This window comes from Agelaius phoeniceus, chromosome 1 (genome assembly GCF_051311805.1).
Source record: "Agelaius phoeniceus isolate bAgePho1 chromosome 1, bAgePho1.hap1, whole genome shotgun sequence".
NCBI lineage: Eukaryota > Metazoa > Chordata > Aves > Passeriformes > Icteridae > Agelaius > Agelaius phoeniceus.
Window position 1 is genome coordinate 130,875,909 of NC_135265.1, and position 22,673 is coordinate 130,898,581.

Consider the following 22,673-nt stretch of genomic DNA (forward strand, 5'->3'; position numbering starts at 1 on the left):
GGGAGTTAAAATTGTCTGTTACAGTAAAATTCAGCACCTTAGGTGATCCTGCTAATTGATCAGAAACCTAATCTTTCTGGGTTTATAATTCTTACATACTCCCACTGTGAGAGTGTTCATGTTCAGTTTTTCCCTTTTCATCCATAGGCATGTTCAGTATTCAAGTGCTCCCTCACTCTGTATTGTACCTCAGAGCAAGTAAATGCATTCTCGTTGCACAAAGCACAGTGCCTTCTCTGCCCTTTCCTTGCCTGAACAAAGACTTTGTTTATTCCAGAATGAAAACAGCCTTACCAAATCTCTAATTGAAATTATATTTTAGAAAGCACAGCATTCAACAACATGCTATTTAGAAAGCATGGCATGCAACTCGTTTTTTGTCATTGTCTTCTTGTGTACTCATCTTTTGTGTTCTTCCTTAGATGGAGTGAGGATTAACTTGGTTTTGTGACAGCCATTAAGATACCTGTTGTTCCTTTGTAATTATATCTTAGATGTAGTGCATACCTCTGAGAAGCCATGTTCCTAGGGAGAGTAAATGAAACACACAAATGTGGGAAGTCTCTGTAGCTCAGTGATCTTTAAAGGCCTCTCAGGTTCTTGTGGGGGTTGTGGCAGGTGAGTTTAAGGCAGTCACATTTCAGAGTTATTGCAGACTTGAATAATCAGTAAGAGGTTTGGGCCGCAGGTTCCTCAGTAAACAGAAGCACAGCTAAGACCCAGGCTTGCAGAAACATTTCTTGTCTCAACAGCTTGTCATGAGGGGGTACTGGAGAAGTGGAGTTCTTGCTTTCCCCTCCCTCCAGGCTGTGTTTGGTGAAGGCTCTCTTGTGGCTCTGTTATGTCAGCCTGTTTCTATAGATCTAGTAATCTGTGAAAGTTTCAACTCCATACTGTTCAGGGAAAAGACAACTAGGAATAAGATGTGTCAATTTGATCATATGTGGCAATTCCTTTATCCTGAATTTTATCTGCTTTTCCCAGCCATGTAATCTGGAGTAATGATTAAACAAGGCTCTTCAATGACTTAGCTCTTCAAACTTGAGGCTGAGAATAAATGCTTAATTGCTGGGTGGGAGGACTTCTTACTTGGAGAGTAAAATTAGGATATGTATAAATTTTATTTTCTTTGAGATAAGAAATAAATTGTTGCATAGAAGTGATGATTGCACTTCTTCCATCCTTGCAGCAATGTATTATTGATGTTGATAATACTCTAAACCCCCTTTCTTTTCTTCTTTCAAGATTCACAATCGATACGAAGGCAAAGACATTTCAAAGCACAAGCGAAACTTGGCTATAGCAGGTGGTGTAACCTTATCTGTAATTGTTTCTCCAGTTGTAGCTGCAGTAACTGTAGGTAAGCAAATACTACTATTTTGTGTCTTGGTAGCACCTTGCAACCAGAGCTCTATAAACACTCATGAATAACACAACTAAGTGCTGCAGTTTCCTTTTATAGGTGAAAGAACCAAGACAAGGAAGAGGTTATACATTTATTGGGGCAGAGTCAACTTGATTTTAATGTAGCATTTCCTGAAGGATTAAAACTAATTTTTATCTTGAAAATTGAAGTTTCTACATTGTCACTTCAGGCTTTTAAGATTGAAATATTTAAAGGTTTTTTAAATGACCAAGAAAAAAACTGTTGCCACAGTGTCTATTCATATTTTAATAACTTCATATCAAAATTTTCTCCATGCAGAACAAAAACAAAAAAAAATCTCTTAACTTTGCAGTAGTTGACAAACCACTTGTTTTGCTCTGAGAGTCAGTTCAAATTACATCACACTTTTTATCATGGTGATTGTTGAGTATAGCATTTAAGGAGAATCTTGCTGTTCCTTACAAAATAGTTGTCTCATCTTCCCAGGTAATTTCAAGATCACTGTAAACCCAGATTGTTTTTGAAAGGAGGGGACTTGCCTGGCGCTGCCTTCTTCTTTGTTGCAGCACAGGCATCTTCACAGTTGCTCACTAAGCTGCTGTGGATAGCTAACTCACACTAAGACACACCATTTAGTTTTAAGTTGGATCAGCCCCCTGTACACACATTTTGTCTGCAGTGTTCCCCCTTGTGCCAGAAGCAATGCTCAGAGAGTAATGAGTAACGTCCAGAAGATGGGGCCGCTTCTAGCCAGTGATGATTCAATTTGGCCATGAATCTGTGGCTTTAAACTGCTTGTTATCAATGGTGGACCACTGTGCAAATGAGGATATGCCAGCCATGAAACTGCTGTCAGTCTGCATTGCATTGTTCTCATGTGGCTGTGGTGTCAGATCCCTGCTAAACAGGTGGTGGGACACAGAGTCTCACAGTTGTATTTATAGGTCTGCCTTACTTCATTTCTCTTAAGCTGTTTCTTATTCCTGAACAGAGATGAAATGTGGCTTTTCAAGGAAAGCACTTGGATTTTATGTTGTGGAGTTTTGCTTTTGCCCCATTGCCATTAACAAATGGCCTCCAGTCTCAGGGCATTGTGTGGTTTTCAAAAGAATAACCATAAGAATGTGGAGTGCCTCCTTGAATGTGAGCAATTTCTATTGAAGGAGACTTTGGAACCCTTAATTTAGATTAGACTGAGTAGCCTTTCTATTAGGTCTGCTTCCTTCCTGATATTTTCAGAATATGCCAACTTGACATTTTTCAATCTGCTGGTTTTTGTACCTTCTATATAGTTCCATCAGCAAAGCCATAGGATGATTTAATTCATATGCCAAAGGATTAGCTTCCATCTTCCACTCGAAGTGGTGGGATGGATGTGTATCTGTCTGTGCTTTAGTCTACAGTTCCTTCAGCTGGTTCTCCTTAATTCCTGCCACCGTCCTCCATTGAATTGTTTACTTTTAAAGGAAAGCTTACATTGAAAAATCCCAGAGTAATAATAATGTTAAGTCTATTAAATTGATAGCAAAGCCTTGTCTCCCTTAAGTGGATGTAAATTGAAGCCCATTATTAAAGTAGTAGAGGTGCTAATTTTTTCAGTTGAGCAACATTTGAAATAGAAGTCTGCTATTTCTGCCTCTCAGGTGGAACAGCAGAGTCCTCAGTGGAGCCTTTCTGAATCTTTAGAGGACTTTAATTTTGTTTGTAAATTATGTTATGGACATATGGAAAGTATTAATTCATCAATCATTAAGTTTCTCTTCTTGCCAAGGCTGACAGAGGACATTCTGCCTGCTAAAAGTACTTTCCTGTCATTTTACCTTTGTGATTTACCAATATTTCTTAATTTTGCTCCCTCTTGATCTCTTTCAAGTGTAATATTAATCAACTATTAAGTTATCTTGGAAAATGAAGTTGCCTTTATGAAAGGCTCCAAAATAAAAGTCAATTTAATGAAAAACTCTACTTCCCTCTGTAGGTATTGGTGTTCCTATTATGCTGGCTTATGTGTATGGAGTTGTTCCAATTTCTCTCTGCCGAAGTGGAGGCTGTGGTGTGTCAGCTGGCAATGGAAAAGGTGTCAGGATAGAATTTGATGATGAAAATGATATAAATGTTGGTGGAACAAATGCAGCTGTAGGTAAGAAAATTCAGTGTTGTGTTTTCTATAAATATGTGGGCTTTGTGACTTGTATTTTCTATCTTGGATACTAGAGTAGCTACTTGCATTTGAGGCTGCTTCTGCTCATTGCTGAAATTGCACCTCTCAGATGATAATTGCTTCTCTGTGTCATTTTGTGCTGGGCTGTATTACAAAGTTATTGCCCATTTTAATCAAAGCCAAACTCAAGTCTTCTCCATAGGTAAGAGTTTTAACATACCATTAATGTTGCTCTTTCAGAATCCTGGTTTGTGGAAGCTGGTTAGATTTTTTATTTTTTGATAGGGCCAACTAAAGACTGGTCTGATGCTTCAATTTTTTGATTACATGGCACTATGCTGTGTGATGGGGTCTCTCTGCATTCCTTTAATCCGTGTTTCCTATCCTACCCATGGTTAATGTTTTGCTGTCTTAAGTATGTGATGTCAGGCATAGCCATTATAGCAGCGCCAGGAAAGGTGTCTTTTAAAATTATTTCTGGTTTTGGGGATTTTTTTTTTTTTTATTTTACAAAGTTCTCTTTTTGTGACCATGTGTTTTATAAATCCTTCTTCTCAGCATAATTTCAGAAACAGCTTTCACGGTCACATTCCAGAAACAGCTAAGTGCTGCTTCCATAGCTGAGGAGCCTTGTGTGTTTCTGCAGATACGACGTCGGTGGCGGAGGCGCGGCACAACCCCAGCATAGGGGAGGGCAGCGTGGGGGGCCTGACGGGCAGCCTGAGCGCCAGCGGCAGCCACATGGACAGGATCGGCGCCATCCGGGACAACCTGAGCGAGACAGCCAGCACCATGGCCCTGGCTGGGGCCAGCATCACGGGCAGCCTCTCAGGGAGTGCCATGGTCAACTGCTTTAACAGGTGAGGGGCTGCTGCCAGCCCTGCTCCACCTGCAGCCACAGCCACTGCACCTCCTTGGCTTCCCAGTTTTTGTGTGCCATGGAGAGTGCCATGGTGAGCTGCTTTAACAGGTGAGGGGCTGCTGCCAGCCCTGCTCCCCTGCAGCCACAGCCACTGCACCTCCTTGGCTTCCCAGTTTTTGCTTTTCAGTATCAGTTCCTATTTAACAGAAGTGTCTCTGGGAGATAAACAGTTCATCCCTGACAAACTTACTGTTTTTCAAGAGATCCTGCCTGACCACAATCCTCAAGACTTTGCTTTTGTTTAGGCTGAGTGGGGCCTGAGATCTTGTTCTCCTGCTTCCCCAGGAGAGCTGCCTGTAGCCAGGAGTCAGAGGGGGGTAGCTCATCTCTAATGCAGCTGGGTTCTCTGGTGCACCTCACCCAAAATTCAGAACTGCTCACTTGTTTGGTCTGCAGGCACCAAGCTGTGCCTTCAGAACACCTGGGTGGAGTATGGACTCCAAATGGACATCAGGCAGGAGGGGAAGCAGATGAACACCTGGCCTTGCCAAGGTGCCAGCTTCTTGTCACATGCTCAGTGCCTTTTGTGAATTTGGGCCTTTCTGGGAGTTGGCTCTCCTGCACCCTGAAGAGAAAGGGACTGTGTAGAAAGGATTGTTAGCATGTGGAATATGCTCCTTAAATCAGCTTCCAGCACTGCTCATTTTGAGTAATTTGGCATTCCAAGGTATATAGAATAAAGAGAGTGGGATAGTATCAAGAATGCCCCTCTGCTAGGACAGGTGTACCAGGCTGTGACTGCTGAGTGAGATATACATACCCTCTTCTTTAAAGAGCTGAGAGTTAAAACAAAAAACAAAACAACAACAAACACAAACACGCCAAAAAAAAAACCAAACCCCAATTTCAATGTCAGTGCACAGATAAACAAGACATTTGGAAAAAAGCTTGTAATTTGATTTCTGGCATATCTGCTGAGCCCAGCTTAAAATTTCTCAGGTTTCCATTATTCCTGTTGTAGTTGATAGCACTACAATGTAAAGCAGAGTACAGAACACAGTTCTGTGCCTCTTACTTGATTAGCAGTAATTTACAGCAGGGGATTCATGGGTACTATAATGTCTTGAATTTATGTACCCTTCTGATTGTTTTCACCATTTTTAGAGTATAGTGTACTATCTGCAGAAGAGCTGTAGCTGAACCTGGAAGCTGTCCTTGTGAATCTCAGGAGGGAAAGAATCCAGAACTTTCGGTTAACACCTTTAGGAAATTACTCTGTTTTTGCTTTGAGATGTTTTTGTTTGCTTGTTTTTAATAAAAAACTAGTAATTTTGACAATGGGAATGGAGAACGTGTGTCAGTAGGGTAAATAAGCCTATCTGTACTGGAGTGACTCAAGAACTCTTATTTCATAATTACTGACTTATTTACTCACTGCCATCTACAAAGTGTGCTTTAACTGTTGTGGTAGTATATGTAACTTTCTCTTTCTCTTTCAAAGACTGGAAGTACAAGCAGATGTGCAGAAAGAACGATACAGTCTGAGTGGAGAATCTGGCACAGTTAGCTTGGGAACAGTTAGTGACAATGCCAGCACCAAAGCAATGGCAGGATCCATTCTGAACTCCTACATCCCTTTGGACAGGTAAGGGAAATGTGGTGAAAATAGAATATTTATAAGCCTTGCTTATTAAAGGATATTTTAAGCATGCCTCAGCTATTCTGCATTCGAGAATACACTTTGAAACAGTAGATTTTGTTACAAATGGAACTAGGTGTGACTGTTTTCTGCATTTTGCCAGGGTTATTTCCTAAGAGGAACGCCATCGCTGTAGCTCAGTGAAGCGTTTGGTGGTTCAGACTTTGTGTTTTCCTTTGGGCTGTTTATTTGGTTAAACATTTCCCCTTACAAGATACACAGTGAAAGTGAGAGGGATGTATGAAGGAAAGCACCAAGAGTTTGTTCCACCCTCCGACGGCCTCTTACACTGACGGATTCTCCCCTGTTCTAGGGAAGGTAACAGCCTGGAAGTGCAGGTGGATATCGAATCCAAGCCAGCCAAGTTCCGGCACCACAGCGGGAGCAGCAGCGTGGAGGACGGCGGCGCTGCCGGGCGCGGCTGCTGCGGCCCGCCCGAGGGCAAGGCCGGCGCCACCAAGTGGTCCAAGGACAGCACGGCGGGGAAGAAGTGCAAAGGTAAGCTGAGAAAGAAGAGTAGCATGAAGATTAATGAGACGAGAGAGGACATGGATGCTCAGCTGTTGGAGCAGCAAAGCACAAACTCCAGTGAATTTGACTCTCCCTCTCTGAGCGATAGTATTCCATCTGTAGCAGATTCGCACTCCAGCCATTTCTCTGAGTTCAGCTGCTCAGATATGGAAAGTATGAAAACTTCCTGTAGCCATGGCTCCAGCGACTATCACACTCGCTTTACCACAGTCAGTGTTCTCCCAGAGGTGGAAAACGATCGCTTGGAAAACTCTCCACAGCCCAGTGGAATCCCTGTGCCTGTTCCAGCTGCCCCAAGCACTGATGTTCCACAGCTGAGTTACATTGCTGAGGAAAGCATTAATAACGGATCTTCAACGGATGTAGATTTAGGGGTTGGTGAAACACTGAAAGAAACAAACAACAACCATTCACAACAGGCTGTGGAATTAAGCACTGCTATTCAGACTGAAATGTAAATCTGTAAGTGCTGCAAAAATCTATTTGCCACTAAAGAACCCTGTCAGAGCTGGTTGAATCACATGCGACTTCCGTAAGTTTTGGGTGACCAGCAGAAGCAAGGTTTTGATACAACTGCATTTTCTATATACTTATCTGATAAGGCAAAATACTTCCTATGGATCTTCAACCTATATGAAGAGACATGAAGGCTTTAACCAAGTGCATTACAGCAGTACAAATATGTCCATGTTTTGTATTTTTGCCACGACTTTGCTTGAAAGCGTATACTTGGTGTATTTAGATAAAAATTGGTAAATTCTTAATATGTTAAATGCTGAGATGAATAATATGTCCTGCACTGTTCACTTGGAAAATATGGGGTTTGGGATAAAGGGTGTTAGCTGAGCATTAGTGACTTAAAACCATTCTTGTGTGAACTCTTAAATTTAAGGGAAGCAAAGACCTGCAGAGACCTATACAAACATACTTCAACAGTGAATATTCAGAATGACAATTTTGTTTCATAACTGGACACACTGTATTTAGAATGCATGTAGAATGAACTGCATATCTTCAGATGGATGTGGCCTGTGTCAGAAGTGTTTGTATGTGTGTACACTTTGAGCAGGGTTATGGCTTTTACATAATTTCAAAACATAAGAAATTGGTACTTAATATATGGTGGAATGGAGACATCACCTGTGTAGAACAGTGGGGTTACCTATTTATTCATGCAACCAATCATGCAGCAGGTAAGGCTACTATATAGTGTATAAAAAGTGTAAAATAACAATCCAGTGATTTCTAAGCATTGTAGAAAAGCAGATGCAGTCACCTTTCCTTAGGGGGAAAATTGGTGCCCCGTCCATTCTTGGTGCCTTTGGAATGACTGGGTTTGAAGTGCCTGGTCGCCTGAGGATTTTACTGTAATGTTTTCCAGAATGTCCTCTTTGGCCACCTTGGATCACAAAAGAAAATCCTAGTGAATAAATGACTGTCATAGATATAATAATGAGGTATTGGCCTACCAAAGACTCACTCAGGCTTTAGTGGACTTGACATCTCTTTGCAAGACATGCTTGTCTTCAGTCCCAGAATCTTAAGTGCAGTGCAATGACTGCCCAAATGCAAAGATGGGTTCCAAATATGCTGGCTTTTTTCTTTTTTTTTTGCAAATGGAGGATGTACAGCTGAACACAAGTTGAAGTTGGCCAAAGCGCCCGCACTGTTAACATTTTTGGCTAAGTAATTCACTAAAATGAAAAAAGTTGTGAATCTCAGAATAACAGTTAACAATGTTCTGTCTTGTGTTTCATGTATTGCCATTATGGTGCTACTGGAGGTTTGATTGGATGAACAGAATGCCATGAGCTACAGTCCTCTTCCATGACTTATCCTCACCAGTTTCAGTAATAGCTTATAACACTAGTGCCAGTTACGTTATTTGGTAATGCTTGTTACAGTATTTGTATATTTGCAATTCGGTTTTGCTCAATAATATGCGTGTAAACTGCATATCTGAAATAAATGTCTAAATACTGACTTCTAGTGGCCTGTTGTTTAATGTGCTGATCAGCCTTATGAAAATGTGTATGTTCCCAGGGAGCCTTTTTTCCTGGTTGCTCTTATCTCGTGCTGCCTTTAAATATTTTTATTTGATTAGGTGTGCTTTGGAAGTTGAATGTTCTCATTCCTGGAAGGGTAAGATCTAAAGTCAGTTGCGTTTTGTACAAGATTTCAGCCTTCTGTAAGATAAAAAGAAATCTGATCTGCTTCTTTGGCAGGCAGAACAGTAAATGGTTTTGGGAGAGGGATGCAGTTCTGGCAGGAGCTCTTTAAACAAAACTGCACTAGCTTGGCACAAGTCAAATGGCTGACTGAACTCAAAATCTGTTTTCTCCATCTAAAGTGACACTCTTCTCAGTTCACATGGCCTGCACAGAGTTCTTTCTGGAACACCACAGACTGGTCAGAGTTTCTGGGTAACACCTGGTGTTTTTTGCTGAGCTGAACTGCCTGTTCCTTTGGCTCATTTTCTCACCTGCATCATGAGAGGCCAGGGAAGTGAGAAACTAAAACCGATGGAGGGATGCATTGCAGAAGCCCAAGCTCGGTTGCCTCACCCCAAACCCATATGCAAGTTATACTTCTGTCAGATGGAAAAGTTATTTCAGCAAGTTTAAACCTACCTCTTAATTTCTCAGGACCTCAGTTTTGCTGTTCAAGTAATTGGAAATATGGTTTACTCTTGTAAATAAATTTTATCAAATAATAGCATTATTTTCACTGGCTCGGAAATCATCTGATAATTTTATACATCACTTGAAGAGGTTATGTTAAAATGCAGCTAAGTTTTTTCTGGAGATAAGGTTTTAGCAGCAAACCATTTTGCTGATTAATTTTGTAATATTTTTTAATTCAGAGGTAATATTTCATACATGAGGCAGTCTTAACAGCACCAGTAAATTTAATGCAGCACTGAATTTTGATTCTATAAAAAAGAAAAATATACACTTCTATTAATACACTAATGTAGAAGAGGCTTCTCTTATTTACAGATCTACTGTAAAATTCACTAACTTTTTTTGCACTGAAATAAATTACAGGGATGTCCCTCATGGGACATCAGTTGTAAACTTGATCTTTCCTGTAATTTATTTCAGTACACCCACATGGTGGGTTTTTTTCAGAAATTTTTTTCATGATTCTTGGCTGATTTGACTAATTCATGTCAGGTTGTGGATCTTGAGGAAACATATTTTAATACCTGCTGTATCTGAGACTATTTGAGATAGTTAGAACATTAGGTAAAAACCATCATAAAAGCTTTCCTCATGGTGTTTGCATGTCTTTGTTGTAGTGAAGCATCCAGGCTTGTACACCCATCCTTCCATTCAGTCAGTGTCACAAAGTTTTGCATGTATGAGCTAATTACTTTTTACTGTTGCATAAAGATTTTTTGACTGACTTACATCACTTTCAGTCATTCAGATCGATTTTTAAATAGTTGCCTACTTAGTAATACCACCACTCTGATGGATAATAATGCATTTTAAAGATAATCAAGCAGAAGGTTGAAAAATACTAGAATTAATGAGCTTAAAATCCATGAATATTCTAATTCAGGTGAAATTGTGGCAGTCTTGAACAGAAACTTTGGAATGATGTTGAGATTTATTTAGAATCACTTCCTGAAATGACAAAGATCTGAGGAGCACAGTTACCACCTTGACTGCTCCTGCCAGTCCCAAAGGTGACACATGGATCTTCCCAGATGGAATAATCTGGTGTTGCTGTGGGAGCAAAATGGTTTTCCTGTGAGGAATGAAGAACCCCCAGGCCCAGTCGTGGTGAGAAGCACAATCCCAGACTGGTGACGAAGATTTTGTTGCCTTTGGTCTCAAAGGGTAGGATAGAGAGAAAAGTGGCTGTGAGGTACTTGGTAATCAAAGCTGGTTTGGAGGAAAGGAGGAGTAGGATCCACAGCCTTAGGGCTGACACTGAAGTTTGTGCTGAACACAGCCCCAATCCTGGCAGGTGGCTCTGGGGATGAAGCTGCTGTGGCACCTCGCTCTGTGCCAGGCCAGGTAACTGAGTGGCTTTGAGGTGTGACTGCCTCAGCACCTGCCTGCACACAGGGACCAGCAGGAAGCATTTGGGGGACAGACCCAGCCAGCTGCCAGGTACAGCTCTCCTTGCACCAGATCCTGGTGAGCTGGCTTTACGAAAGCTGCCTTTATTGTTGATTCCATCTCAACAATAAGGACATTAAAATTCCCAACAGCCTCAACTGGAGTGCTTGTGTTTAGGCACCAGAGCTGTGCTGCTGTGGGGTTGTGTGGGCTCGAGCTTCCCTTTGCTCACAGGCTGCATTCTCAAGCACGGCATTCTGTGCACTTTATCCCCTTATAATCCCTCTTGCTTACAAGGAAAACCACTCCCATGTTGCCGACTGTGTTTGTGCGGGTGGCATTTAGCAAGGAGCAGCCGAGAAAGTGGCACAGGCTTGTAAGGAAATGGCACTGCCACAGCTGGTGGCTTTGTCTGCACTGCAGTGTGTTACATGCCCTCGGGAGGGCCCAGGAAGGCACAAGGACTCGGTTGGTGATAATTCATCCCCTCAGCCAGCCGGGCTGAGCCCCTGCTCCAGCTGCCTGCCCTTTGTCCCTTGGGGAGCTGCAGCTCACAGGCACTGAGCAGAGTTACACTCACCTGGGTCATAAATCTTGATTACAGCACGGAAGAAGCTTTGTTCTCTGCTTTTGTTCTCTGCTTTGTTCTCTTTGTTTATTGTAACAAACAAGTCTTCTGAAAGGCCTGGCAGTCACAGGAGTAGCCCTTTATTTGTGCAACTGGATTATGTAAAGCAGGGCAGGTTCTGATGAGTGGAAATACATCCCACATAAAGGCAAGGAGTGTGGTTTGCCAGTAACTGAGCTCTCACCACCACCTACCTGCACCTCTGGGCAGGGAGAGTGGGAAGAGTGGTGGCCCTGTGGTCCAACCCTGCCATGCTGACACTCAGCCCTGGCAGCACCTGCCAGCCTGGAGCTGGCTTCTCAAAAAAACATCAAAAATACTTTGAAAGGAGCAAAATAACAACAGTGTGACCCACCCCATTCCTGTACTATTCCCTGGCCACTGACTGCATTTTCAGTGGCTACAGAAAGGATCCTGCTGTCATGTCTTGTGTGAAAAGCAGGGATCTGTGTCCAGGAGCAGCTGGGTGTGTGTAGGCCTGGGACACACATGCTCTGTGCTTGTGACTGGCTGCATTACTGCCACTGCAGGGTCACATTCACTCCCCTGCTCCCATCACCTGCAGAACCAGTGCTCTCCTGCCTTTGCCCTGCTGTTGGGTTTGGTTGTTTTTACAGAGGTGGAAGGTGACACTGAGGGGGTGAGTGACAAGCCAAGAGCACAACACCATGCTGAGATGGGGGTCTCCCTGCCACAAAGCCAGGTAAGACATTTGGGGTGCTCTTGCTCCCCCCTTTTGCCCACTCAGTTGTTTCTAGGTGCTGTGCCCAGTGAGGCCATGCACTGCAGTGCTGAGGTGGCAGCTACAGTCCTACCTTTGCCTGGCAGAGCTGCCAAAGCTGCAGAAGAGATTATGGAGGGCAGAGGGAAACAGAAAAACCAGCATAAATAAAGGCCAAGCACAGAGCAGAAACATGATTTAAAATATGGGAGTGTACAAAAATAGGGGATAATTAGACCAGGAGACAGGGACTGTCCAGGGAGAGGAGCTCCCAGCCCAGCAGTGAGGAAAGCAGTAATTCAGCTCTGTGGCTTCTGCTGGCCATTACACACATGGGACACAAAACACATTTTGCAGCAGGTCCCATGGTGAGCAAGGAGCTGCTTTTGGCCTGCAGCTGCTCCTGTGCCACACCTGGGGTGCTGCAGCAGCCTCTGTGCAGAGGCCACTCGGCCTCACCTGGCCAAGGACATTGTGACAGGTGACCCCACCTCTGCTCTTCAGCTGCAGCTGCTGGGGGCTGCAGAAATTCCTCCCACAGTTTCCCAAACTAAGGCAAGAGGAACTGACTTAGGCAGCCCCTACCTGTCAAACAAATGGTGAAATCCACCCAAAGACATTCCATTCTGCAGCCCCTGCCCCCCAAAATGCCCTCCAGTGCCCCTTCAGTTTTTAAGACCGGTGCCCTTGTTTGAGCTGTTCAGGCCCAATCAGCAGCACAGTTCCTTACATGTGTTTGATTCAGGCTTTTTCTAAGTTTTGTGTCTTTAGAAATTGTTCTGCCTGTCCATCAGGCCCTCCCAAATGCTGTCTAAAAAAGCAGCCAATCTCAATGAAAGCTGAAGGAGGCAGGACCATCACCAAAATGACTGCAGGCAGTGCTGGTATTTTACATCCTAACAGCCTTAATCTGAGGAGATCACACACAAAGAAAGTGAAACCTGTTAATTGCTCAGTATCAGTTGTACTGATGATGCTTTAGGAATTAAAAGCCTCATTCTTGGCCCTCCAAGCTGAAACTCATAATCCACATATCAGAATTATAAGCCTAAAGTGTACTGAACCAGAAAAGAAGCCATAATTGTATTTCTCAAGAAAATAACTTTATTAATTAGTACATACCTGAGAAAAATTTTCATTAGAACAACATTCTTAAGGATATTTCTGCAGTGCTAAGTGAGTTTGATATACATTTATATCATCTGTGCAAAGAAGGCATCAGGTATCTGAAAAATTTAAAAGCTTCACCTTTGAAGGAACTTTGTCAGAATCAAATATAAAACATAAGTAATGCCTGAAATTAAAAAAAAATTATACTGGTCCAAAAAATTGTTGTAGTTTTATAAATATATCTGTAAACAGAAATAGCTGGTATTTTAAATAATCTGAATACAAAACTCAGAGTTAAATATTTCTATTGTGCAGTGCAGCTACCTGTTCTTCTGTCACTGCCCAACAGAAGTCAGAAAACCAGCCATCCTCCTGCACACACAGGAAAGGAGTTCTCTGTGCACTAAAAATTACTCACTCGTTAAAAACATACCCATCCATTTAATAATTGTTTCCATGAAAAGAATCAATAATTCATTCACCTTTTTTGTTAAGATGTAATGAGCCAAAATATTTAAATCTGTTTTGTACAGACCAGGAATAGTGAACAAATAGATGGTCCACAGGAGTTTTCTGAAAAATGTTAATACTTCTTGTAAACTCATTTTAGCAAAGTTACTGCTAACTGACCCATTTATCTTGAAGACACTTCTTTATCACAAGAACACAGAACTCACAAAATGATGTAACAAGTGATGACTAAAAGTGTATTTACCTACTGTACCATCAAGGTATTTCCCATTGCATATATAAGGTAAAATATATTTTTCTGAGTCTAAATAAAATCAGTATGCCAAATGAAATGAACTCTTTTACTGAACACAGAGGGGCGTTAAATTCTAGAGATGTATACAACTACCAGAAGAAAAGAGCAGCAAGTTCTAAATGTGCATATGCTGTCAAAACAAAATAGAATTCCAGCAGTCCAGGTAAAGACCCACTTGAACCCAGGCAAGTCTGCAGAGTTCATTCATTCATCTTCTAACATGAACTATATGCATGCAGCCAATAAACTTTAATTTCTTAAAGTTCATAAACCTGTTTAAGGCTCTCAAGATCTTCCAGTGAGTACTGATCACTTTGGCTTTCTGTCAGTAAGTCAAACAGATGCTGTATCTCTTCTTTTTCATTTTTGCTGAGAAGAGCCAGCACCACCTGAAAAAACCCCACAACAAATTATTTTATAATCAGCACAGGTTGAGTGAGAATCAAAATATCTGACAGAGACACATAAGTCAGTGTGTTTTTTCCTTTTAAAATATGAACATTTCCTTTAGATTTCTGTGCAATTTAAGTACCCATTCAATCAGTCTAGGTTCTTACCTTAAATCTTTTGGCTTTGCTCAAGTAGAACAAGTGCTGATATACAAGGCCAGGATCTTTTCCAGCTATGTAATGTTCCAATGACTGGATAAAAATTAGAAGGATTTCTCCTTCAAGTTTGTTACTCAGCAGCACTGGCAGTGTTTTTGGATCAGTAGTTGTTAAGAGATCTGCACAAGCAGCTTTATCCTGACTGGCATTCAGTGCATTGATGATCTGACCGAAGTCGTAAGCGTTGGGTGGTTCTGAAGCACGGAGCCTCTCCGAGGATCTCCTTGGCACTGCCTTTGGAGCAGCCTCCTCAGCAGCCACGGGCTGAGCCTCAGCATCTTCTGATGTGGCAAAGTGCCCCTCTCCCTGTGCATCAGGGTCAGTCACCTTCACAAACAAAGGGGCAACACATCACTTCATGTGGACACAGAGATAACCAGAAGCTTCATAAACTGCACTTATCCATCACAGCACTGGATTAAAGCTGGCACTCTGCTCTCCAACAAAGAAGTGCACCCACCTTCTTCCATGTCCTACTGCCCCCAGAACAGGAGCTCTCCAATTCACCTTTAAAGGCTCACTGTCCAAAGTGTATTTTTCACACCTCCTTTTCACTGCTTGGCACTGCACTGTGGAATCACCCCTGCAGAGCACCAGGAGAAAGGAGGACTCCACACATGTATTAATGTGAAGTTCCAGCAGACAGGGACAGCTGGAGTCAAGGCAGCAGGCACCCATGTTCCATTTCTCTGCTCTGCCTCCAGGGCACTACAGGCACAGGGCAGCTGCATCAGGTTGCTGTTTGGAGTCTTGCTTTGGAGGGAGAAAGCTCAGCATGGATAACCTGCCTCACTATCCACTTAACTTCTCCTGAGGCTGCAACCTCCATCAAGTTTCATGAATCAGTAACTAAAAATTAACTATGGGGCCAACTAACTACATTTGCTAAAATCTATTTCAAGCCATCAAAAGTTGTGAAATTATTATAACCTAAAACTTACTGAACAGGGTCTGTCAATGCCAAGTATTTTGAAAAGTCTGAAGATACTATATTGCATAGAACAGGAGATTAGTAATTTTTGGAAAATACTGCATTTGGCTTATAGACATTTTGTTGTATTTTTCAACAATCCTTAGAATCAAGGGAGAACCCTTGACTGTCTTTTATATAATTATAGCTTGACTAACAAACAATAATGATGATAAATTATTTTTCTAATTTTGTTTTTCTTTACAGTCTGTCTTCATGGAAAAAGACAATCTTGTACTACAGCAGGTGAAAGAGGGGAGCCTCTCCACAGGGGCAGTTGTAATGATGCCAGCAAACATAAATGCTTCCTGCATGACCCCTAGAAAAATTACCAGTGCCAGCAATGTAGTTAGCTGGTCTCTGAATTATGTTGTCACTTCCCAAACTGCCTCTATCCACCTTCCAGGTCCTGTTGTTTGTCACAACTCAGAGCTTAACTAACACTATACCAGATTATGCCTGTTACATAAAATCCCATGAGCTCGTGACAACCTGAAGTACTTCGAGAACATTCCCCCCCCCCCCCATATTAATAACTGCAGTTTCCATTATACCAGATTCTGAAATTACATTATCAAATTACAGTACCACTGTTCAGACTGGTAACTATGTATTTTAACTATATATTTTTAAATGAAAAGGGGGGAAAGAATTCTTTAACAACCAGCAAAGCTACAATCCAAAAATATCAGATGACTGAGAAAATCCTTTCATCACCTAATTCTACCCAGAACTGTGCAAATCTAACATTTTGATCTTGTACATAACATTACATCCTGTGTTTCTTTTATAAGATCCTATAGATGTTTTACTCTTGCTCTTTAGGGTAGGATTTCATTTTTCAGACCCCTAACTTCAGGACCAGCACAGGAGCAGCCAGCACATCTGCTGACCACAGACCTCTGCCAGCACAGCCCCAGAGGCTGCCCAAGGAGCACAGAATTCAAAAATGAAACTGCTATTTCACAGCTGCACTCTGTAAAACATATTTCAAAGCTTTTGTTTAAAAGGAGCATACCCTTGAGTTTAGTGCCATCTAAATGGACTATTTTCCTTCCTGCTCTAGTTCTGAATACACTTATGAGCAGTCCAAGCTTTATCATGTGTAAAACTCCTCCAATATGCCCTCAAAATTATATGAAAAATACAACACCATCCCCACAAAGATACAGATTCAAGATGGACAAACAAAAGCTTTAGTAACTCTTCAAATGTGCGGCTTCTGTTGTGTTTGCTTTTAAGAAATGAACAGGCACACCACCTCTTGTATGGTTATCTTCTTCCCGTGTGCTTGCTGACTGCCATCTCCAGCACTGCTGTCAAGGTGAAGCAGCTGGGTTACCTCCTCTAATTCCTTCTGTGCTTCAACAACATTTGGATCTATTAGAAGTACCTTGTTGAAATCATCAGCACTGGCTTGATAATTCTGTAAGTAGAAGAAAATATTTTTCTCATAAGCACCTCCCTAGAAAAATAAATCTGAAGTACCACACTGTTCTTTACAAGTAAGAAAGGTAAAAATACTGGGATCTGGACACTAAGTAGACAAAAATAATCTAAATACTGATAGTGTGATTTCTTTAGAGGGGAAAAAGGAAATGAGAATGAGTTAATACTCTGTGACTAAGTATTTCCAATTAAATATGTAATATGAAATAATTTATTTTCAGAAACCTATTCCCTGTGTCAGAGAGCAAATTATTGAAGTTTGCTGCTTTTAAGCATGATTACTTACAGTGTAACACTGCTTCACAATTAATATAATGTGAGTCCAGTAAGTCTGCATATTTGCATTGCCAATAAGAGAATTAAACTGAGCTTTGATTAAAGATATATCTAATCTTCCTGGGCTTCAATCCAATAGACCATCTCTTACAGTGAAATTTTGCCAATACTTGAGAAGACTGGGATTATGTTACAATCTCTGGGCTAAACAAGATTAGGACAAACACAGTGACAGAGTGGCATTAGGACACAGTTCCTCAATAATCAGTCTTGTAATTTTTTCCATGCTTTTATTTCCCATTTTTTAATGTATAATTACTATTTTTAAACTACATTTTCTAAAGTCACAAAGTTAATAGCATCAATTGAGGAGACTGGAATTATCACAAAGGAAAATCAAGACATCTCAAGGGCTGGAGTATCAAAAATAAAGATGAAATGAAGCAGTAAACAGTAAAAGACCATACAGACAGCAAAAGACCAACATAATTTCTTGTGTGAGTGGTCTTGTATTGCTTCTGTTTGGTCTTGTATTGCTTCTGTTCCCAAGCAGCATCAAAAGGTTACTATTAAATAATTTGTATTATGGAAAAAAAATCCTCATGTAGCACCTGAGGTACTTCCTCAGCACCTCAACTGTAACAGAGGAGCCAGTGTCCAAGTCACTCAAACTCCTTCCCACATTTTGTTCCAAACTGGTGGCCAGTATTCAAGGTGCAGAGGGGCTGCAGAACATCAGCAGTGAACTGAAGCCTGCCAGGTCATGAAGGAACAGAGAGAATGAGAATTATGTACCCCTAACAAAGGAATGCACACAGGGGCCAGGTTGCTTTCATGAGAAATCCACTACTAATTAAGCTTAATCATCTGAATTACAGATGTGAGGATTCACAACTACAGAGAAAGAGATTCTGGAACAGACTTCTGGAAATAGTAACAAGGGTCAGCAACCAACTCTACTGAATTTAAAACTGCAGCCTGCCTGACTGCCCAACAAAAATCACACAAGATGACTGTACCCAAAGCAGGAGGGTGGACTACCAGCTGCAAGAGATGCTGTTTGGGGTCCCGTGTCCTAGGCCTAACATAACCTCCCCAACATTTTTTCCTGATCTTCCCTTAACTACATCCTGGTAAATCTGTAAAAAACCCCTCATTTACTACATTAAATTCCACTGCAGCTTTTTTAGTTAAATGTGTGTCTAATTATTTACAAATAATACTTCCCACCTTAGTGAGGTTTTTGCCGAACTATATGCCTTTAGCTCATACAATTCTTCATTACAGAGTAATTTGTCAACTTCAGATAATTTTTGTCATTTTATCTGATTTTACCTATCACTTTCATCCCTGAAATTAGCAATAATGAAGGCATTAAATTCAACCACAACAAAACATTTTGGGAATCCCCAGCTCAGGCTGTTCTGAAGGAGTTTATCAACACTATGTTTCACATTGTCTTCAATAATGCAAAAATAGCACTTTTTCCTTGGATATGCAAAAAGCAATTCTCAGCCTTCTTCACAGGTGTGTAATATCCTTTTTACTGTCTGGTAGAATCACATTTACACTGATGTTTTATCAATTTTAACAATATAAGGTTAGAGGTGATTAATAACAGGTAGCTTAGCACAGTTACAGAAAAAACATTACAAATTGGGACTTATCACACTTCAAAAATTTTATAGGTACTGCAACAGAAGAACAAATGTATCATGTATCATGTTCCTAGGACCTGCATTTGGAATTATAACATGGGATGAGAACAGGCTGGTATGCTGCTAAGCACAAACAGGTTCTCAGGTGCCTTGTAAGCTGAGACACCATCCAGTAATGTTTTGTTAAGGCATCAAACATAATGGAGGTCTGAGTAAGCATCCATGCATCTGAAGGACAATGATGAAACTTGGTGTACCTCCAGTCCACTCCTGCAATGTGGAAGACAGCACTTCAGATGCTTGTTTAAAGACACTTGTAAATTTAATACACAACAGGGGATGAGAGCTGCCATCATGAGCCCACAAAATCAAGAAGCTGATAATTCAATACCAAGTAAGAGCTGATGGGTAGAGCAAAGATTGCTGTGGGAGAATTGTGAAGTGTTAAGGCTGACTTAACATCACTGAAGATGGGGAACCACCAGAGGGAGGGAGAAACAGAACAGCATAGTTCAGTGATGGAACATGAGATTTGAAGTCACATTCGGGATGGATATGATCAATGTGTCTGCATTTATGATGATCAGGTAAAAGGATACTCTAAAAACTGTATGTAAGATGAGCACTGTGGAAACACCACCATCTCCATGCAGATGGAAAGGGAAAGGCTGAGCACTGCCACTGCCACAGAGTGACAAAGTACAGAACTGACAAAGGCCTGTAACGCATTGGGGGAACAAAGAAAAAACAGTAATTCAAACCTTGGTTTAATGTGATACTTAAACATGAGCAGATGCCAAGACAGCTTGAGATTTTGGTTTGGACAGATGAAGACAAACTTGGAGAGAATCCATTTGTCATCAGCAAAGTCATAGTAAACTCCTTGACAGATAAAAGAGACTGGGATACCCAGAAGGAGAATACTAGAACATTAGAACAGATTTGAAACTCACTTAATCAATCTCCAGTCAAACCTTATTTATTGCAATATTCTTGTATTTTCTCAAATTACTACATCAACATGCAGGTTTTGATGTAGCAAAAATATTTATATAAAGTTTTATGTATGCCTAATGCTCTACAAAGTAATAAATCATCACACTGAGTACTTTGTTTGTAGTCACCCGTTGACAGCAACTACCTCATCTCCTTTGAAGGGGATAAAAGCAAGTTTAGAAGTGCTTAAGAATACCTGGCATGTTCTTTTTCCTCACCTGTAATCCTTTGTAGGCTAGTGCTCTTCTATAAAAAGCTTTAATATTAGAATCTTCTATCTGAAGAACATGATCACAATCCCGCTTGGCCTCTTCATATTTATACAGTTTCAAGTAACAGAGAGCTCTAACACAGAAAAACAGAATACACTGCAATGTAAGTAATTCTACAGTGCCAGCATCTTCTGACTCACAAATGTTAATTAAAATACTTCAAACAATTCAGTCTCAATGTGATTTTTTTTAAAGTACCATTAACTATCAAGAACATCACTGGATGGATTTAGAGAAGGCTAATTCCTGAAAAAAAAGCCAAAATGTAAGTACAACTAATGCTTGAAGTTAAATAGGTATGCAAATATTTTAAAAGCAGAGCTTACATTAGTACAATATGATAGTATAGTGGTTAATGTAATACAGATTTTATACAGCCATTCTGGGTAAAAAAGTGCTCTGCATTAAATTAACAACACTGCTCTCTGTACCTAATTATTACTTGGAACTCTCCTATTCAAGTACTGGTCTAATCAAATCCTTCTTAAGTTTGTAGGAGCTGATAAGATTACAGCATAAAGAATTATACTGCTGAATTAGGTCAACCTTTAAAATAATGCTGATGTATGACTGTGTTCTTACTTTTATTTTCTCAGAATGTACATTTTCTCTGAATTATTACTCTTCATATCTGAGATACTGCTACTTCATGTTAAGTTTTTAATTCAAATCATACCAGTATTCTTAAAAAAATCTCAAAAGCACTACAAAATGCTATGCTAATTATAATTTCTACTATTGCTTACTTTATTTATATATAAGATTTTAAGATATATATCAGTGACATTAATACTTGCTCCCCTTGAAAAATGTTTTTACAAGAAATCCATTTTGTTATTATAAACACCAAGTAGGGAAAAAAATCCCTTTTTCACAACAATGAGTGAACAGATGCAAAATCTCTATTTGAAATGAGAAAATGTAACTACTGCTATCCCACAAAGCAGCATTAGCCTTTGGATCTTTACCTGTTAGTGTAGACAGTACATTCCTCAGTATTCAACTTCATGCACTCACTGTATTTATTTGCAGCTTCTTCATATTCCCCCATTTTTACAAAATCATTCCCTTCATTTTTCAACCTCTTGAACTTCTCTGTAGCTTCCTCACCTAGAGCAGGGAAGGATCACAGTGTCACATCAGGTCAGTTTGTTATGGGTGGCTGAACGATCTGTGCAGACTGAGGATTAACACCTGGCAGAGGACTCCCTGCACTGTCACTCTGTCACTCTGTCACAGTGTCCCAGTCTGTCACTGCACTCGGCCATTCCTGTCCCCAGCCTCGCCTGCTGCTCCAGCCAAGGCACAGCCACACCTACATTTGGCTCAACAAATACTTCCCCATCCACCAGTGTTACTTCTCTGCTGAACATAATGGGAATGCAACAGACAGCTCCAAGCTTTCCCAGTTCCTGTGTGGTAGAGAGGGCCTACCTGTGAACCCTGAGGCCCTGCTTTTACTTACACTGGTGGAGACTTAATCAGCAGGATTAAAGCCTTCCAGATCTCCACCATCACACCAAGGTGGCCATAATTTGATCTAATATTGTCTTTGCAATCATACCACAGTTACTAAGCTAAACTGACATGACAATACTCTGTTAAGAACTATTTCTAAAATATGCAGTGAGGAACCTTGAAACACCTAACTAGACTTTTTAGTGTAGTAACTGTGTTATTCCATAATTGCCTTCCTTCTTAATTCCACATCATTTGCTGCAGATGCTTTTGGGTTAGGCTACAGTTTTTAGCTGTGTTTGCAGTGAAAAACTGATCCCAACTGCAGCTTCATGACTCTGTTGTGAGCAAACAGTAATTACCAATATAGCTCTAAGTAAATCATAATGAAATAATCCACTTTTTGCACTGTGCTAAAGAATATGAGCCTCCTGCCAAGCTTCAGGTTTTCAACACTGAATATAACCAACAATTTAAACCTATAACTGAACTCACTGAGTTCTTTTATAAAAACATGGCAGTTTCCTATGCCAGAAAACTACATGTAGAGTTGGATAAAAATAAACTACATGAATCACACAACTAAATTATAACTTGAGTTGTAAGACACAAAGAAAAACTTACAGTTGTTGCAAAAAACTGTCAGCCAATGGTAAGGATTAACTACTGACTGAACATTATTGTTGGCAGCCTTTCAGTACCAGCTATCACTGTCAGGTCTCACTGATGCAGCAGAGGCCTGAGAAGGCAACCAGAACCTTAAGAGTCAGCCTTCAGTGAAGAAAACAGTTACACAATCATTGTTTGACTTTTCTAAAAATAAAGCCTAACCAAAGCCTGCTCTATTTGAAATAGACATGACTTGTATCACAAAGCTGCCAAGCACTTGGAGGACACTCAGTATTGCAGTAATGCATTATAGACACATTACCCCATCACTGGTACATACTTGGCCAACAGCCCAGTTACAAACTGCAGCCACCCCTGTTGTTAATTGAGGGGAGAATATCTTCAATACTACTTTATATTGAAATAAACTCAAAGGGAA

The 22,673-nt window shown here is 40.7% G+C and overlaps 2 protein-coding genes across 5 annotated transcripts in view; one reads left to right on the forward strand and one right to left on the reverse strand.

Moving 5' to 3' along the window:
• The window catches only part of RNF19A (ring finger protein 19A, RBR E3 ubiquitin protein ligase), a 57,939-nt gene extending 49,316 nt beyond the window's left edge, over nucleotides 1–8,623 (forward strand). Inside the window, exons 7-11 of the mRNA XM_054631954.2 lie at nucleotides 1,246–1,360; nucleotides 3,366–3,527; nucleotides 4,195–4,408; nucleotides 5,912–6,055; nucleotides 6,423–8,623. Coding sequence (XP_054487929.1) covers nucleotides 1,246–1,360; nucleotides 3,366–3,527; nucleotides 4,195–4,408; nucleotides 5,912–6,055; nucleotides 6,423–7,098 — 1,311 coding nt within the window. The 3' untranslated portion in view covers nucleotides 7,099–8,623. The remainder of the gene's footprint in view (nucleotides 1–1,245; nucleotides 1,361–3,365; nucleotides 3,528–4,194; nucleotides 4,409–5,911; nucleotides 6,056–6,422) is intronic.
• Nucleotides 8,624–13,143: 4,520 nt separating this feature from the next.
• Nucleotides 13,144–22,673, reverse strand: part of SPAG1 (sperm associated antigen 1) — a 37,692-nt gene continuing 28,162 nt past the window's right edge. For all 4 annotated transcript variants that reach the window (XM_077187473.1, XM_077187456.1, XM_077187465.1 and 1 more), the window contains 5 exons: nucleotides 21,136–21,277; nucleotides 20,114–20,240; nucleotides 16,778–16,942; nucleotides 14,496–14,873; nucleotides 13,144–14,327 (listed from right to left, as the gene is read on the reverse strand). In XM_077187473.1, the coding sequence (XP_077043588.1) occupies nucleotides 14,196–14,327; nucleotides 14,496–14,873; nucleotides 16,778–16,942; nucleotides 20,114–20,240; nucleotides 21,136–21,277 (944 nt within the window). In that variant the 3' untranslated portion in view covers nucleotides 13,144–14,195. The remainder of the gene's footprint in view (nucleotides 14,328–14,495; nucleotides 14,874–16,777; nucleotides 16,943–20,113; nucleotides 20,241–21,135; nucleotides 21,278–22,673) is intronic.